The sequence below is a fragment of the Gopherus flavomarginatus genome, chromosome 9 (genome assembly GCF_025201925.1).
Source record: "Gopherus flavomarginatus isolate rGopFla2 chromosome 9, rGopFla2.mat.asm, whole genome shotgun sequence".
NCBI classification, from domain to species: Eukaryota; Metazoa; Chordata; order Testudines; family Testudinidae; genus Gopherus; species Gopherus flavomarginatus.
This window is the reverse complement of record NC_066625.1, coordinates 37,777,889-37,795,213: the sequence shown is the minus strand read 5'-3', so window position 1 is coordinate 37,795,213 and position 17,325 is coordinate 37,777,889. Positions and strand designations below refer to the sequence as shown.

Below are 17,325 nucleotides of genomic sequence, written 5' to 3'. Positions count from 1 at the left end.
ATCAAGGCAGGCTAATCAGGGCACCTGGGTTTAAAAAGGAGCTCACTCCAGTCAGGCAGGGAGGAGCCAGAGGAGAAGGAGCATGTGTGAGGAGCTGGGAGCAAGAGGGCAAGGAGCTGAGACTGAGAGACTGTACTGCTGGAGGATTGAGGAGGACAAGTATTATCAGACACCAGGAGGAAGGTCCTGTGGTGAGGATAAAGAAGATGTTTGGAGGAGGCCATGGGGAAGTAGCCCAGGGAGTTGTAGCTGTCATGCAGCTGTTACAGGAGCCACTATAGACAGCTGCGATCCACAGGGCCCTGGGCTTGAACCCAGAGTAGAGGGCGGGCCCGGGTTCCCCCGTAAACCTCCCAACTCCTGATCAGACACAGGAGGAGCTGACCCAGACTGTGGGTTCCACAAGAGGGGAAGATCACTGAGGTGAGCAAATCTGCCAATAAGCGCAGGACCCACCAAGGTAGAGGAGGAACTTTGTCACAGCGGATAGTTCCCTCTAAGATGCACTCCTGGGTGGCCACACATGAGAGAATGAAGGGCCACCCACCTAATTAGTGGAGCCGCGCAGGCATGACTCCTCTAATTAGGTGCCTGGACCCTGGAGAAGAGGTACATGTAAGGTGAGGTGGTGGCCTTGGGGGGAATAGGGAGTAGGTAGGAGGGAGCAGTGGTGTGAGAAGAGGGGGTTGGGAGAATTTGGGACATGCAGGGCTATGGCAGACAGAGAAAGAGGCTCAGGGCTGTGGATGCTGGGGGGAGACCCCCTTCCTTTCCAGCTTCAACTCTGTGTCTGCTGTGGCAGGGAAGAGACACACCCGCCTTTTCCAGCCTGAGCTCAGGGGCTGCTGCGGCAGGGGAGAGAGGGCACATCCATTGCATTAGAAAGGTTAAACTGATATTAAAATATGAGTTGTGTGCTTTTATGTCTAGAACAAAAAAAGTTAATTATTATTTAGGGGTTTTTTTATATAGCACTTTTATCGAAAGCGCTTTACAATAGTTAGCTAACGGTACATACAACATTTGGAAAGATCATTAAGTCGTCCACCAAGACCCTCAGCAATTTTCAAGTGATCCATGGAAAAAAAAAGTTTGAGAGCCACTGCTCTAATTGATCAGCAACGTAGCAACAAAACAGTGTTAACCAGGACAACTTTACGTGAGGAGTTACTGTATACTGGCTTACAAGGCAGGTGTGTGGGAGGGATGGGGGAGGAGACTTGGACCTGTTCTGGGCACCACCAAAAATTATACAAACCTGCTGCCCCTGGGAGTGCTTGCCTCCCAGGGGACAGCTGTTAAAGATTCAGCTGAGTGTGCAGAGTCATTGAGCAGAGCTCTCCTGGTGAATTGCATGCTGGAGCTCTTCCCTCTCAATCCCCTTCCTCTTCCTAGAACAATGTAGCCTTCCTTGCCATAGAACAGCAGCAGCAGCCAAGCTGTTTCGAGATTCCTATTACTTCCTCACCTAGCAAGGAATCCTGGTGTTTCCAATAGGTCTGAATTAGCGAGCAGAATCCCTGTCTGGGATCTAGGAACATGGGAATGTCAAAAGCCACTGGGAAGAAGGCCACCTCTGCTCTTTTTGTGCCTGGCTTGTAGGCCCTCAGCACCAGCACACTGAGCCCTGCAGGATCTGTCCCTAGGAGCAACAGGGTAAGCGAGCAGGCTTCCTTTGTGCATCATGAGCTGCAGCTTGGCCGTAAAATAACAGCAGAATTGCCTCTGAATGGAGACACTTTCCATCAGCTTAATACTCTGCAGTTACGCTCTGTGAGGATAACAGAAGGGACTGTCCCGACAGACTTCAAGTTGTTGCTTTTGCCATGTGGATTAGGCAGACAAAGCTGTGGCACACTTAATTGGAGGGGACTAGGGCCTCTCATGCTACTCCGCCCTCAGCTCCAAATACAAAGATGCCCGAAAGAGGGCCACCGGAGAAAATGCTCAGAGTCCCTCCCACGACTCAGTGTGTGGAAATAAATTGCCTGATCCTTTGAATACTCATACTCACGCACACACACACACTGTCTAGAGTCTTCCTGTCTGTCTGACGGGCTCCCACAGCAGCTTGTTTGTGTGTGCACATGTATGGTGCATAGGATAAATAGGACATCTGCAAGGAAGGCACCTAAAAATCCCCAGCAAAGAACATAGGCAGGGTAACAACAGTTCCTGCTTCCACAGTGCCAGATTATGATGACTCCAAGCCACCTCCAGCAGGGCTGGGCAAACTGGTTCAGAGAAGATCAGAGCTCCCCCAACTCTCTGTGCAAGACTCAGACGGAACCATGGAGATTGGAAATAGTTGGCTAACTCGCTTCTACCTTTTCCAATTTAGTGTTCCGTCTGCTCTTGCTGGTTTGGGCTGGGATCAGCCACAGAAGTGACAGAGGGCTTTTGGAGGACCTCAATGGCTCAGCTGGAGCTGGAACTAAACTCCAAAGACTTCAAGCCTAGCTTGTAGCAAAAAAGTTGGGAGAAGCCTCTGACCATAAGAAAAGAAGAGCTATTTATAAAAGACATCCTGTAATTAAGGCAAGAGAAGGCCTGATTCTTCTCCTAGTGGATTCATAACAGTGCAAATCTGGAGTAAGAGAGATCAGAATCTGGCCCAGTATCTGTGGTGCTGAGCTAACATTGTCCAAGTCTGCAGTGTCAGCAGTGGACAGCATCCAGGACAGCACTGGGCAGGGAGTTCTACAGAGGGAGCTCCAAGTGGCTGATACAATGGCTCCTCCGTGCATGGGGAGCTGCTGTACTGGCAAGAGAAGCCTGAGGAAGCCAGGCAGAGAGAGAGCTTGAAGTCACATTCTGGAGGGCTTGGCAGGCTAAGGGCATCGCTTTCTAGCCTCTGCAGAACTGAACAGCCAACCGGCAAAACGTGGGCCACCGTGGGAGGCAGACACAGCGGTATCTGGAGCTGGTCAGAAGCATAGCAGCAGTGGCCTGGGTAGTGACTGAGCAGATCAAGGGCAGGTGTGCAAAGGGATGAAACAAAGGCAGGAATAAAGCACTGCCTCAGCAAACTGCCACCACCAAAACTTTCACAGGGCTGGAGTGAGAGAGAGAGAGGAGTGGGAGAGAATAGTGGAGCTGGGGAGATTGTGTTGCAGCAACGGTTCCTACAGATCCCCTCCCTACCCCCCAGAGGAAATGACTCAGGGCTTTTTCCAGAAACCACAGGCTGACAAGTCTGCTGCCTGCCCTTCTGCATTTGTGCTGGGTTGCAATATTTAGGGAATACTTTGCACTCAGAGCTGTTTCCTGGGAAACCATATGGCCTGACCAATACGGCAGCAAGCCCAGAGGCAAGATGAGCAGTGTCTAGAGATGGCAGGAACACTCCCACAGAGACAATGCAACCTGGGTTTAGATCCCAAAACTGGAGACACTGGAATGAAAATCTATGAGGAAGAGACACTGGGTCCCTTTCATACTAGCTCTCATGCAGCAAGATCCAGACACGGGCGTCACCACTCTCAGTACCAGCCTGAATCCTGCACCATTGCCCTGGCATGTATATCCTATGCACACACCCACCACAAGTGGGAGACCTCTGGCAGCAGGGCCCTTGCGAGTGACACTGGCTGTATGTAGAGGCTGGAAATGTGCATCTTCCAGATAGTCCACATTGCCCTCCTCCCTTACTACTCCTCCTCTTTCTTTTCTGCTGATAACATTTTCCTCCTTTGCCTCCCTCACTGCTCCATCCCAAGTCTCTCCATCAGTTGCAACTGCCGTTAGCATGTTCCAAGCCAAGACTGACCCTTGCCCCACCCCTATGAAGAGGGGTTGGCAGAAGGGGAGCAGCAGGGAGCCAAGGCCCCTAAAGCAGAGATCTAACCACCCTCTCTTCCGTAAGCCCCTCAGATGGAGGAGGGAAATGAAGAATGGCGCAACAGAAGGGGATATATCCCATCCCCCACAAAGCAGACATAGGGGTTCCCCTCTTAACGAAAAGTGTCACCCAAGTGGGTCCTGAGATCCACCCCAAAGAGTGACAAGTCTCCTGCACCTTCAGCCCCATGTTTGGATTCAGAGCTACAGCCTGATTCTGCAGCCAGCTTGGGCAACACCACATCTCTTTGGATTGCAGGGCACTGATGGTCCAGGAGCATCAGACCAGGGTTAGCTACTCAGCTGTTATGCAGAGCTCTCTCAGGCCCTTGCTGTACTCCCAGAGGAAGAAAATTGCCCCTTGGCAGCATCATGGAATGGGGGTGCACCACAAGCCACTGGGGCACTGCTCCTGCTCCGATGAGCCACGTTCCCTCCCATCACTGCAGCAGGACACTCAGCTTCCTTCTGGCACAAGGTGCTCAACATAAACCATACCCCACTTGGCTCCCACACAGAGCATTTCCAAGCCAAGTCACCAAAAGGTCAATGGTGTCTGGAGCAACCGTGAAATCCCCCAGCCACAGGACAGCTGATTGCCGAGGTGAGGCACACATGCATGGGGGTCCACACCGCGCGGGATCGATGTTCGCGGCTCTCCCTGTCGATTCCGGAACTCCGTTGGGGTTGATGGAGTTCCGGAATCGATATAAGCGCGCTCGGGGATCGATATATCACGTCTAGATTAGACGCGATATATCGATCCCCAAGCAATCGATTTTAACCCGCCGATACGGCGGGTAGTCTGGACGTGGCCTCAGTGGTGCTTTCTGCCACTGCTGCTTTTCACTTTATGAGGTGCTTGTTAAAATGGGGACTTTTCTCTTCATGTTGCGTCTGCATTCACACCACTTCCCGAGGACAGGGTGGGATTTTTGTACGTCATGCTCTAGGGATGATGAAGAGGCTACCAATTTGCCCAGCACAAAGCGACATGCTCAGCTACCTACCTTCAAATTGTTCTAATCTGCCAAAGAACAGGGGCCAAACGTCTATGTTCTAAACCTATTCTATTGCTGCAAAACTGCCCCCTCCTCCCCAAAATCTTTAGCAGTCACTGTTTATATGTAGGTCCTACATAAAAACAACGTTTTGTGGTCTGGCACTCCTTTGACTCTACAACACCCATAAGAAAAATGTTCCACTGCATCCCCTCTCCAAGCCTGCCTGGCCCATCAGCATGTTCCCATCATAAGACCGGGTCAGGAGTGAAGTCCTTCCCAATATGGATGGTCACCTGCCATGATCTGGCACAGGCATCAAGGTTGGAGAAGAAGAGAAGATCCCAACCTCCCAGGCTAGAGTTCTTTGAGGTGGTGAACTGGCTTTCCCCAGCTACCTCTCGTCAGCTTGGGAACTACTAGTTTGTGTAGGGTGAACCTCAGAGCATTGGAACCATGCTGGCTTGGATGTCTATCCAAAGCTTTTTCTAAATATGCTGCATCTCTCACATATGGGAAACAACACTTGAGATCCTAAGTGACCAGCCTGGTTTGTGGCTCTGTATCTGGGCGTGTTTGCTTCCAGAACCCATAAGAAAGGTGGCAGAGGACTAATATGAACCATAATGAGGGGCCTGTTTTCTCAGACCTCAAAAAGGATCTGTTTTTGTTGGGGGGAAGGAGGAAGTTGGTTCTAGATTGGTGCACAAACTTGCTGGGGGCTGGGATGGGGAGACTTATTTTAACCACCCATTCCCTGGGCCCAACCCAGCCCCAAACAAGCCAATGGAAAGGCTCCCACCGGCATGACTGGAAGCTGAGAGAACCCTAAAGCCAGCTGCGAAGTGCGTAATGGCCACTGTCTCGCACTGTGGTGAGTGGAAGAGCGTTCCACAGCAGAAAAGAAAGACAAGACAAGGCCTGTGTGCTCCCAGCAGCCTCTCCAACTTGTGCAGAGATGTCTTCTTGATGCCAGCAAGGCAGCCCCACTCCCTTCTTGAAAAAGCTTACAGTCTCCATTAGACACAGTCCAGGGGAGAAATCCTGGCTCCATTGAAGTCAATGGCCAAACTCACCTTAACATCAGAGGGGGCAGGATTTCATCCCAGGTAAATAGTGTTCTCAGCAATGGCCCAGGTGATGACAACTGTCACTTGCTCTGTTATATGAAGCACTCCTTTCCTTGGGAGGACTGTGGTCATGCTGCGTCACAGAGGAAGTGTGCTGTGAGGCAGGTTTGAATGACAACAGCTGGCTGTAGGGCTCTGCCAGAGCGAAAACCAGGGGGAGGATAGGTCCAACAGTGGGCAGAATCCAGTGCAGATCTGATCCAATTTTCAGTGGTGCTGAGCAGTCCAATGTCAGTTAACAGGAATCATAGAATATCAGGGTTGGAAGGGACCTCAGGAGGTCATCTAGTCCAACCCCTGCTCAAAGCAGGACCAATTCCCAACTAAATCATCCCAGCCAGGGCTTTGTCAAGCCTGACCTTAAAAACCTTTAAGGAAGGAGATTCCACCACCTCCCTAGGTAACCCATTCCAGTGTTTCACCACTCTCTGAGTGAAAAAGTTTTGCCTAATATCCAACCTAAACCTCCCCCACTGCAACTTGAGACCATTACTCCTTGTTCTGTCATCTGCTACCACTGAGAACAGTCTAGATCCATCCTCTTTGGAACCTCCTTTCAGGTAGTTGAAAGCAGCTATCAAATCCCTCCTCACTCTTCTTTTCTGCAGACTAAACAATCCCAGTTCCCTCAGCCTCTCCTCATAAGTCATGTGCTCCAGCCCCCTAATCATTTTTGTTGCCCTCCGCTGGACTCTTTCCAATTTTTCCACATCCTTCTTGTAATGTGGGGCCCAAAACTGGACACAGTACTCCAGATGAGGCCTCAGCAATGTCGAATAGAGGGGAATGATCACATCCTTCAATCTGCTGGCAATGCCCCTACTTATACAGCCCAAAATGCCATTAGCCTTCTTGGCAACAAGGGCACACTGTTGACTCATATCCAACTTCTTGTTCACTATAACCCCTAGGTCCTTTTCTGTAGAGCTTCTTCCTAGCCATTCAGTCCCTAGTCTGTAACAGTGAATGGGATTCTTCTGTCCTAAGTGCAGAACTCTGCACTTGTCCTTGTTGAACTTCATCAGGTTTCTTTTGGCCCAGTCCTCTAATTTGTCTAGGTCCCTCTGTATCGTATCCCTACCCTCCAGCGTATCTACCACTCCTCCAAGTTTAGTGTCATCTGCAAACTTGCTGAGAGTGCAGTCCATGCCATCCTCCAGATCATTAATGAAGATATTGAACAAAACCGGACCCAGGACCGACCCTTGGGGCACTCCACTTGAAACCGGCTGCCAACTAGACATGGAGCCGTTGATCACTACCTATTGAGCCCGACGATCTAGCCAGCTTTCTATCCACCTTATAGTCTAATCGTCCAGCCCATACTTCTTTAACTTGCTGGCCAGAATACTGTGGGAGACCGTATCAAAAGCTTTGCTAAAGTCAAGGAATAACACATCCACACAGCCCCCTCAAGCACCAGGTCCTAGAATCAATCTACATTAGAAAACTTGCAACAGGGGAACTAAAATGGATCTAGTTATACCAGTGCAACCCCCTACAATAGACAAACCCAAATCAGTTCCAGTTGCACTCAAACCAATGTGATAATTGACTGTATTAATCTAAATCAGGTCAAAAGTAATTTCCACCCTTTTAAGTGCATCTACATTAACAGTTTGCCCTGGTGTAACTAGATCAATATTAAATGAATTTAGTTACTTTGGTGCAAGTTTTCTAATATAGACAAGGCTTTAGATATCTATGTGTTTCTATGCATGGACCCTTCAAGATGAAGGATGGGTGCATTAGACATCAGAAAGACAGACTAAACGGATGGACAGATGGATTCCATCCTTATTGCCTGGGCAGCTGAGACTCACACGCAGCCATCATTGAAATCCTGGGAGGAAGACAAGCCCAACCTGTTATTTGTCTCCCTTTTGCTCTCCTTTGTACTCCATCAGCTTATTGGGAAAACAGCAGAGACCTCAGCCTGCAGCCAGAGGGAGATGACTGTCCTGGTGAATGGAGATTAGAACCAGGCAGGGGCAGCAGGATTTATGGGGCTATATAGGACAAATAGCTGCATTCAGAAGGAATTAAGTAGAGAAAAGGTATGCTCCCTTAGACAGGGCAATGGTGCAGCCAACAGAGGAGGAAAGAGCTGGGAGAGGAGGGCTGAGGGGGGCAGGTCCCCCATGCTGACAGCTCCCTTTACCTTTGCAGGCCTTGCGGTCCGTGATGGATTTGCTCATGTCCCGGTAGAACCCCTCTTTGCAGTAATGGCAGTGCCGGCCGGCCGTGTTGTGGCGACAGTTGAGGCAGACACCTCCACTCTTCCTGCCTGAGAGTTTGTACAGCTCCATGTTGAAGCGGCAGCGCCGGGCATGCAGGTTACAGTTGCAGGCTGCAAGAGGAGAGGGGAGAAGAGGATGAGCAGGTGAAAAAAGGGCTCAGGAGCCAGAGAAGAGTCCACTCACCCAGCCTCCAACCCCAGGGCCAGATCCAGTCAGAAGATTGCCTCAGCCAGGCTGCAGACTCAGAGCCACTGGCAAAATTTCAACTCAAGGCACTAAGCCAGAGGACGCCGGAGTGAACCATCTAACACAGAATGTCAGCAGATGCCTCAAAAGGAAGGCCCAATTCAAGCTCTTGTACTCAGGTGGTGCAATCCCCTGGCAAGGTAAGTGGGGTCAGTCTTAGCTGAGAGGCCAAGGACTGAATGGGCCAAGGAGCCGAAAGCACGGCGCCTGCATCTCCTAGGCATCCTGTGTGTGCAATGCAGGCAGGAGCAGAATGAAAGTAGGTTGATTGGCTACAGATCAGTGAGTAAGGTTGGGACAACTGGTTCAGATCAAATCAATCTGAGCCTTCACCCTTAGCTTGGAAACAAACATTCGGAAACTTCTGCTACATCACTCACACTCACGCACTATTTTTCCTTTTGCTCTTATCTGTGCCCTTTCAGGTCACAGCTGTGAACAGAATCTGGAGAAGCCAGAAATCCCATGAGAAAACCTGTTCTCATGAGACCACCCTCCCATTTTGCAAACCAGAGGGAGGTGCTGAACCTTTGGCTTTCCCCCTTCACTGCAGAGAACAGACGCACACTCAGAGGGGATTGCAGGTAAGGTGTTGTAGGTCACACGCTGACTCCCCTGGATGTATTGTACACCCATTCACCACAGTGCCAGGGAGTCTAAATCAATGTAATTTACACACCAAGAAATCAGGGGGTGTAAGTTACAGCCAGGAGTACCCAGATATTCATCTACCCTCCTGTTAGTTATTTTTGTTGCTCCAGATCTTCCATCCAGTGTATCTGAGCTCCGTCAGCTGAGACCTGCTTAGGCGCAGTGGACCAACCGCAGAAGTGACGGGAAAAGAGGAGGAAAGGAGGAGTGACACACTGGGCGGTACAGAGGGAGGGGGCATCTCTCTGTGCACCACAAATGTCAATGGGAGCTGTGCCATGGACTTCAGCCGGAGCAGGATGGAGATTTGAGGCTAAGGGCAGATGAGGTCTCAGGGAGCCGGGAGGGCATCTAGGTTGGTACAACAATGCCCATGCTGAGAGGCAGGAGGCACTGCAGACTACACCAGTCTAGACTGCCTTAGACTTTCCTCTGACAGTTTGGTGTATTCTTATACAAGGCAGGGACTGTCTTTGTGTCCTGTGTTCGTTCAGTGCCTAGCACAAGGGGGCCTAGTCCAAACTAGGGTTCCTGGGTGTTATCACAATACAAATAACCACCACCACCATAGAGATCCAGCCAAAATCTTAAAATCTCTGGTGCCCCATATCAAGTTAACCCTTCCCAGCCTCCCTTCACCCTTCACCCCCATCCCGCCCACCTTTCTCCAATGAACCTTGGCTAATGGAGCTTGAATCCAGAGAGAAGAGAAAGGGAGGAACCCCTCTCCGGCGGCTGCTAGATCTCGCCCAAGTCCCCTCCATGGGGTGGAAGGAACAGGTGCCAGCCCTCATCACACCCCCATAAACAGGCTCCCCACAGGAACTTGTCTCCACTTGTGTGGGGGTGAGGGGAGGAGGAAGAGGTGAACAATCAACCCAGAAGGCCTCTGAGGAGCTAGGGGAGGGCAGGGCAGTGCTGGCAGACAAAGGACTATGCAGCAGGCAGAAGGGAGGAGGGTTCAGAAGAAGACAGCTGCCCAGCGCCTGTTGTCTAGTATAGTTCCCTCCAAGGAGCCGTGATCATTGTCTCACTGCCCATTGACTGGCTCATGGCTTTGCTGCTGACGGGATGGCTGAGGAGATGGGGGAGGGGAACAAGCAGCTTGCCTCCATGTGTTCTCCAGATGTGTAATATTCTCTGTGCCCTGCTGGGCTGGGTGCTGGGGAGGTCGCTGCTGAGGAGCTGGGGCATGTGGAAGAGTGGGGCGGGAGGCCAGTTCTGCCATAAATCACAGACAAGTGCAAAGTGGATGGTTAGAAGAGACAGCCAGCGGAAAGGCCAGCTGGGCACCTGCCATCCTGCTGCCAAAGCCTCTCCCCCCTTGCTGCCAACAGATGGCAGTTGCCCCTGGCACACAGCTACCCCAGAACAGAAGGCTGACTCTGCTTTGCACCCAGCATCTCAGTGGCAGCACGCAGTGTGCTTCTGGGACAGATTGGGAGAACCGGGCCCCAGCACTGAGCCACTTGCCATCCCACCTGTGCGCCCCCTGCTCACATGGCTTGTGGCTCTGACCTGCCTGTTACAGAGGGCTACACACAGGCCTGTATTGCTGATTACTTGAGACTCATAACCCCCCAGGAAGTCATTATTATTATCCCCATTGTAGAGATGGGGAAACCGTGGCATGGAGAGGCTAAAGTCCAGCGCCTCAAAGGCATTTAGGCTCCTAACTCCCATTGGAATTGGTGGAGTTAGGCACTTTGTGGTTCTGGGTATAAGTGACTTACCCAAGGCCACCCAGTGAGTCAGTGTCAGAGAATGGAGACCAGATTTTACTGCCTAACTGCAGCCTTCCTTGGCAGCTTTCACTTTGAGAGGCATGTCCCACCTTTCTGACCAGCCTATCTGCCCCATGGCCATGAGCTGTAAGCCTTCCCCCTGCCCCTCCTGGGGGCACAGGCAGAGTGGGATTCATTCTGGGCTGCACACACCATACTTGCCACGTCACCAGATCTATGTCACCATAAGTCCAGAAGAGCCTTTTCTGTGAAAAAAAGCCACGGAAGCACCCCACTCCCTTAGGCTCTGCCCTATTAAAGGCAATAGGGGGTTTGCTACTGCTGTTATGGGGGCAGGATTGGGCACCTGAAGTGTAAGGGGAGTTAGGTCTCTATGTTTGTTGCTTCCTGGCCTGTCCCCACAGCCCCTTTCCCCAACACCCCCCAGTCTGGCCCTTTAAAAGGACCACCCACCTTGCACTGAGTTGTGGGTGTGGGGGTGGAACAGCAAAGCTCCGTCTGTTGTTGTGCAGTGCCAGGCCCATTAGGGAGTATGACCAATGCCAGCTGTGGCCAAGGTGCTGTGGTGGAGAGGAAGGGCCTGGTCTCCAATCTGCTAGCCAGACTGCAGCAGAGGAGAGAGCTGCTAAACTCGTTTTATTTTAGATCTCGCCCCCCACACCACACACATACCCTTTATTTTTTATTAGCCGCAGTAACCCAAAAGGGGGGAGGGGGGAATTTCAAATCCACGTGTGTGAGATAAAAAGGAAAAAGTGCTGCCAGTTCCTGTTTAACACTCTCGCAAAAAGATAATGGGAACAAGATTTCCTTCGCGAAACCCAGCGCCCTCGCCCTCTCCCTCCCCCGCTTCTCTGGGAAATTGAGGCTGGGTGAGAGTTTTTCCAGGCATACTGTGAAATTCATTAACATGTCAGCCCAAGATTTAACTGCTGGGCCTGCTTGTCATTGTGTGAAATTTCCTCTCCTATCCCCCTCCCCACCAGCTTGCAGAAGCTGACAGAAGAGAGCTGGGGAGAGTTAACCCCTCAAGGTCAAACAGCTGCCTGCTGCCTATTGTCAAGGCCCCTGTCCCTTGTCTGCTGCTTTCAGGCCCAGCCTCAGAGGTGGGGAGACACTGTTGAATGGTAGGGGTGGGAAACGAGGTTCTGAACCACCCTGTGCCTCCTCCCCAAACCAGACCTCAGTACACTGAGAGCCTTTCTGGAAATGGGAAAAATCTCAGTGACATTTTTCTGCCCCCGGTTGCAGTATTTGCCAGTCCCAAAGTTTCAAAAATCACAAGTCAGCACCCCCAAAAATCACGAGATTGGTTTAAAAATCATAGCTTTTGGGTTGACTCTTGCGTTTTGAGCCATTAGAGCTCATATTTGCTCCACAACCGTGAGGGACAGAAACTTACTTTTGTTTTAAACCAAAGGCAAGAGTCTCACATAAGCACATGATTTCAGGAGCTGGGGCTTTAAGAAAAGCATGTGATGACACCACACAAGTGGGGGACACTGTTGTGATTTTTCCTTTGTGCATCTGCTGGGCTTTTGCATTTCCACCTTCTGGGCCAGGACCAGGAGAGAAGTGGCAGAAGAGGGAACAAAGCCATTCTTACAGCATTCCAGCCTAATGGCACTCTCAAGAGAAAGCAGTTCTCAAGGGCTTAGTCCCATGTGAGGGCTCCTTCCTGCAGCGCTTCCACACTGGTCTTGATTCTGCAGGGCACTGAGTGCTCCAACTCACCCGGAGGCAGCAGGCAGGGCACTGCAGTGGGGCTCAGCAAACCTTGCTTCTTTTCTGGTTCAGCTGGTGGGTGAGTCCCAGCATCTTGTCTGTGAAATAGGGACACTGATTCTTGCCTCCTTTGCCAAGTGCTCTGAGCTCTGTGGCTGGACAGAGCTAGTTAAGCAATAGGTGTTAGGAGGGCGCACAGCACCTCCCAGTTTCTGGCAAGTGGGAAGGAAGCCCATTAACATCAATGAGACTGCACCCAGGGGCTACAGGTGCAGGTCCTGATTCTTCAGCTTCAGAATGGCCTGATTCTTCCCTCCCTCCCTCTCACCGTTGTCCAGGCCTGATCCAAAACCCGCTGCAGTCAGCACGAGGCCTCTCACCGACTGCAAGGAGTTTTGGGTCAAGCCAATAAATGAGAGGGATGCTGTGGAAGTCAGCAGAGTTGCAGTGGTGGCAAATCAGTATGAAAGGAGAACGGGGCTCCGAAGGCTCTGGGGGCTGCTCCAAACTGAACATCTGACTCGGGCTGAGGTCCAGCATTGCTGTTGAAGAAGCAACCTGTCCTCTCGCGCATGGTCAGCTTTAGGCCAATTTGCCCGATTCCCCAGAATAGGGCCCCGCGCCGGCACCTTTCTAATTTTTACTCACCCAGCGGCGCTCTGGGTCTTCGGTGGCATTTCAGTGGTGGGCCCTTGAGTGCCGCAGAAGACTTGGAGCGAGTGAAGGACCTGCTGCCGAAGTGCCCCCGAAGACCCGGAGCACCACCGGGTGAGCACGAATCAGGCCCCACACTTGCTAAAGTCAGCCCTGCCTCGCGCCATCCACATGTCCCCAGAACAGGGTTTGTGACCGTAACAAACCAGGCAGGAATGCTCCAGGAGGAGGCTCCTGCCAACCAAAATCAGGGAGCAGCTGCAATGCTGCCCCCCTAGCTTCAGCCTATCTGGGAGACAGCATAGCCCAGCATTGCTTCCCCATGCGGCACCGTCTACACTGACACTTTGCCACCACTGGCCAAGCAGGGTTTCAGGGTTTGTATTACCCTGCAGGGACAGGACATCACAACCACCCCACCCAGGCAGTGATGGAGGACCAGAGACGCTGCTCACCATTACAGCTACGAACCAGGGGCAGCTCCAGTGAGACACCCACCGCACTGCCAGTTGCTCACACTATAAATCTGAGCTGTGGTGGGGCTGCAGTTGGTTCAGCAATGCCAAGTGCAAGTGCCCCGCTTCCACCTTGCTCCTCGCAAAAGGAAGCCCCATTGCAGTATTCCCCTGGAGGTGGATGGGGCTGGGCTGGGGTGGGAGTGTGGAACAGAGGAGGGGAAAGGTCAGGTAAATAATTGGCCAGTCTTGTCCCATTTCCCTCTCTGCCTCCAGTTTAATGAGTGAGAAAGTATGTGCCTGCGGGCCTGTTGCAATGAAGGGAGAAAGAAGTGACTGGGAGCAGCCTAGGAGACCCAGCAAGTTATTGGATCATCACCCCAACTGCATCCCATTGGCCACATCCTGGCCCTGCAGGAGTTCCTGAGCCCATTTCTGACACTGCCTCAAACCTGAGAGGTCCCACGCAGAGTGCTGGACACCAGGGGACTTAAAAGCAACGGAAAGTATCATCGACTTTACTGAACTCAACCACCAGTGCTCAGGACCAACAGACTCCCACAGATCTGTCCTGCTAGCTTGCACTGGATCTCCTGTGGCACCTGGGATGGGTTCTCTGGGGAATGCTGCTCCCTGGGCTGTGCCATAGGCCAGGAATCGGTCCAGGGTGCTCCTCCCCCAGGAAATGACTAGCTTGTACTTTTAGAACAAAGAGAAGATAACGTTCTACTTCCATCCCTTAGTCCTCCACAATTTCACCACTGGTGCAGCTTCACTGGTAGCAATCCCAGGAGAGCGAGTGGAGTCAGGGCAGGAGTATTTGAACCATGCAGGACTAGATGACATGAAGTGGGGTTACAGTGCTGGCCTGGAGCTCTTCCCACAGGCATCACTGGGAAAATGCCCATAGTGTCAGTGGGAGCTGAGTTAGGCCAATGAGGAGCTCCTGATAATCTCACCCATGGGGAGCACCTGCCAGCCCAGCGCCTTGGCTACTCTATTCCCACCACCTCTGCCGCTGCTGGTGGAGTTGCACAGCTGTTGGCCACAATGGGAAATTCTAGGGAAGAGAGCCTGGCATGGATAAGGCGCACAGGGCCACACTCAAAACGGTATTTAGGTGCCTAAAGCTACAGATAGGCACCTAAACAACGTTATCAATCTGGCCCCTAGAGACCAGTGGAAATCCAGCTTGGGAGGCCAGGTTTGAAGGTGGCATGTGGTCCATCTGGGGAACTCAAGTTCCGCAAGACGGTGGCTGTGCTAAGAGAAAGGAATGCCTCATTAGCCGGGGTGCACGGATCCAACTGGGGAAAAGAGGAGCGGGCAAAGCTTGCAAAGCACGCTCCTGCCATTCTCAGGCCCAGCCATCCACAGCTTCTAGCGCTAAGCAAACAACCTTCCCTGGGCTGTGTGCTGTGACTGAGAGCTGGGCTGGTGCAGCTCACTGTCTGTCTCACATTAATCACTAATTAAAGGCTTGAGCCTTCCCTGCTGTTTGGGTATTAATAAGAATTTAATTGCACAGTTTGGGGCTAATTACATGGTGCCTTGCTTCCTTCCTTAGACGGTACGCCCCATTGAACAATCACATGATAAATTAAACAATCTCATGATCAATTCATTTGCAATAATAGCCTAATTCAACTTAAACCCCCTCTGTCCCCCTTTCAAGTGTCTTTGGGACACTTTAGCCTTCCCTGATCTAGCTGGAAGCTCCTTTGCACCAGCGCTCTGCTGCTCCCTGTGCCATGGCAGGGAGAGTAGCCCTGGCAGTCCCAGGAAGACAATCACTAACCTCCTGCTCTCCCCCAGACGATGCCGTCTCCTTCCAGTACAGATTGGCAACACATGAGCACAAACAAAAAGGGTGGGAAGCGAAGTGTGTCTGGTCATGCAGCCGACACTGGGGACAACTGCGCAAGAAGAGAGGATCCCTTGTTCAGGAGATGATGGAGCCCAGGCTGGCGAGGGAGGGTGGAGCAATCCCTCACTCAGGGAATGATGGAGCCTAGGCTGGCAAAGGATGGGTAGAGGGATCCCTTATTCAGGAGATGACAGAGCCCAGGGCTGGTGAGGGGTGGGTAGAGGGATCCCTTGCTCAAGGGAAGATGGAGCCTGGGCCGGTGAGGGATGGGTAGAGCAATCCCTTGCTTAGGGAATGATGGAGCCTAGGCTGGCAAGGGATGGGTAGAGGGATACTTCACTCAGGGGACGATGGAGCCCGGGCTGGCAAGCAGAGGGGAGAGAGCTCCCTGCGTCTGGGAATTCACTGGGAATAATTATTTAACGGAACAGTCTCAGTGAAACTCTAGAATGGCCAGTCCTGCCAAACCCACAATGGATTCGAACTACGCCCCTGCTTTTGCTGGAGGAGTGCCCAGCCAAGATGCTTGCAAGGCACAGTTGCTACTTCTAGCCTGTGGGAGGGGGAATCTAGACCCAAACACCCCCTTCACCTCCCACCCTAAAGAAATACATTGTGCCTTATGAAGAAAAGTCAACAGCCATGGTTGAGAGCACAATGCAGCTTACCATGGTCTCATGTGAGTGCTTCGGCCATTCCCGCAGTCCCCTGCAGGTCTTTATACACTCACGCCAGAAGAACTGGCACAAACCTCTCTAAACTCACACAGAACCTCGCTGAGGTTCGGCAAAGCCTGGCTCATTTTTCCCTGCTCTTCCAATTTTGTGTGACTCTGAGAACGACGGGGACCAAGTCCACTGTCAGAATCCCCTGAGGAAAGCAGCTTCTCTGACATTTTTCAACCCCATTTGGCAGGAGCAAGAGGTTGGAAAAGCAGGTGAGCTTGTGGATGCTCAATGCCAACAGTCTGAGATTCAGCCATCGTTAGCCAGTGCCCAGTTGGCTAGTAACCATCTCCCTCTGCTGAGCTCTACCTGAGCAGCTCTTGGTGGTGCTACACGCTCCATCACAGTCATTAGCATCTGGCCTGTTCTGGTGGCTACTGTCCATTCCAAAACACCATGGCCCCTCCTTCCTGTCAGAAGGGGTGGGGCCACCCCTGCTCCACAGGTAAACTCAGCCTCCCCTTGCATTCAGTCCTGCTTCCCTGCTGCCACCTGGATCCCACATCTCCAGTCACATGGACGGGCCCAGCACAGACCTCAAAGGGGCCCTTTTAACTGATCTGAACCTTTTCCAGAGTATCCCCCTCAGAGCCATCAGCAGCAGTCATTACCTAGGCTGGACAGCAGAGAGACATGGCACCTAGCATTTAAGGCCGGACACTACAGCTAGAAGCTCTTGGCATTTCTCCCTCATCCCACTCTCCACCCTGGCCTCCAGGAAGCTTGTTCTCTGTGCAACAGCAGCTCTGGAGTTGGAGTAGGCAGCAGCCACCTCTGCCTTCTCCCAGGTTTCCTGAGACCTCTTGCTACTGCTAACCCTCTGGGAGAGCTGCATACAATACAGGCAGCCCCCTGACTTGGGTCCTCCGCCATTGTCTAGCTGTGCTCCCTCCTCTGGCCAGGTAAGATTTATCTTCCAGGACAGAAGAGAGGAGGCAACAGCTTCAGGCTACGAGCCAGGCCTTGTTGTGCTACCCCCTTGACACGGCCAGCAATATTCAGCATGGCCTAGGGCTGGAACAATGGTCTCAGGCCATCTACAATCG

The 17,325-nt window shown here is 52.0% G+C and overlaps 1 protein-coding gene across 1 annotated transcript in view; it reads right to left on the bottom strand.

Moving 5' to 3' along the window:
* The window catches only part of NTN3 (netrin 3), a 95,967-nt gene that overhangs the window by 46,883 nt on the left and 31,759 nt on the right, over positions 1 to 17,325 (bottom strand). Inside the window, exon 3 of the mRNA XM_050968237.1 lies at positions 8,133 to 8,321. Coding sequence (XP_050824194.1) covers positions 8,133 to 8,321 — 189 coding nt within the window. The remainder of the gene's footprint in view (positions 1 to 8,132; positions 8,322 to 17,325) is intronic.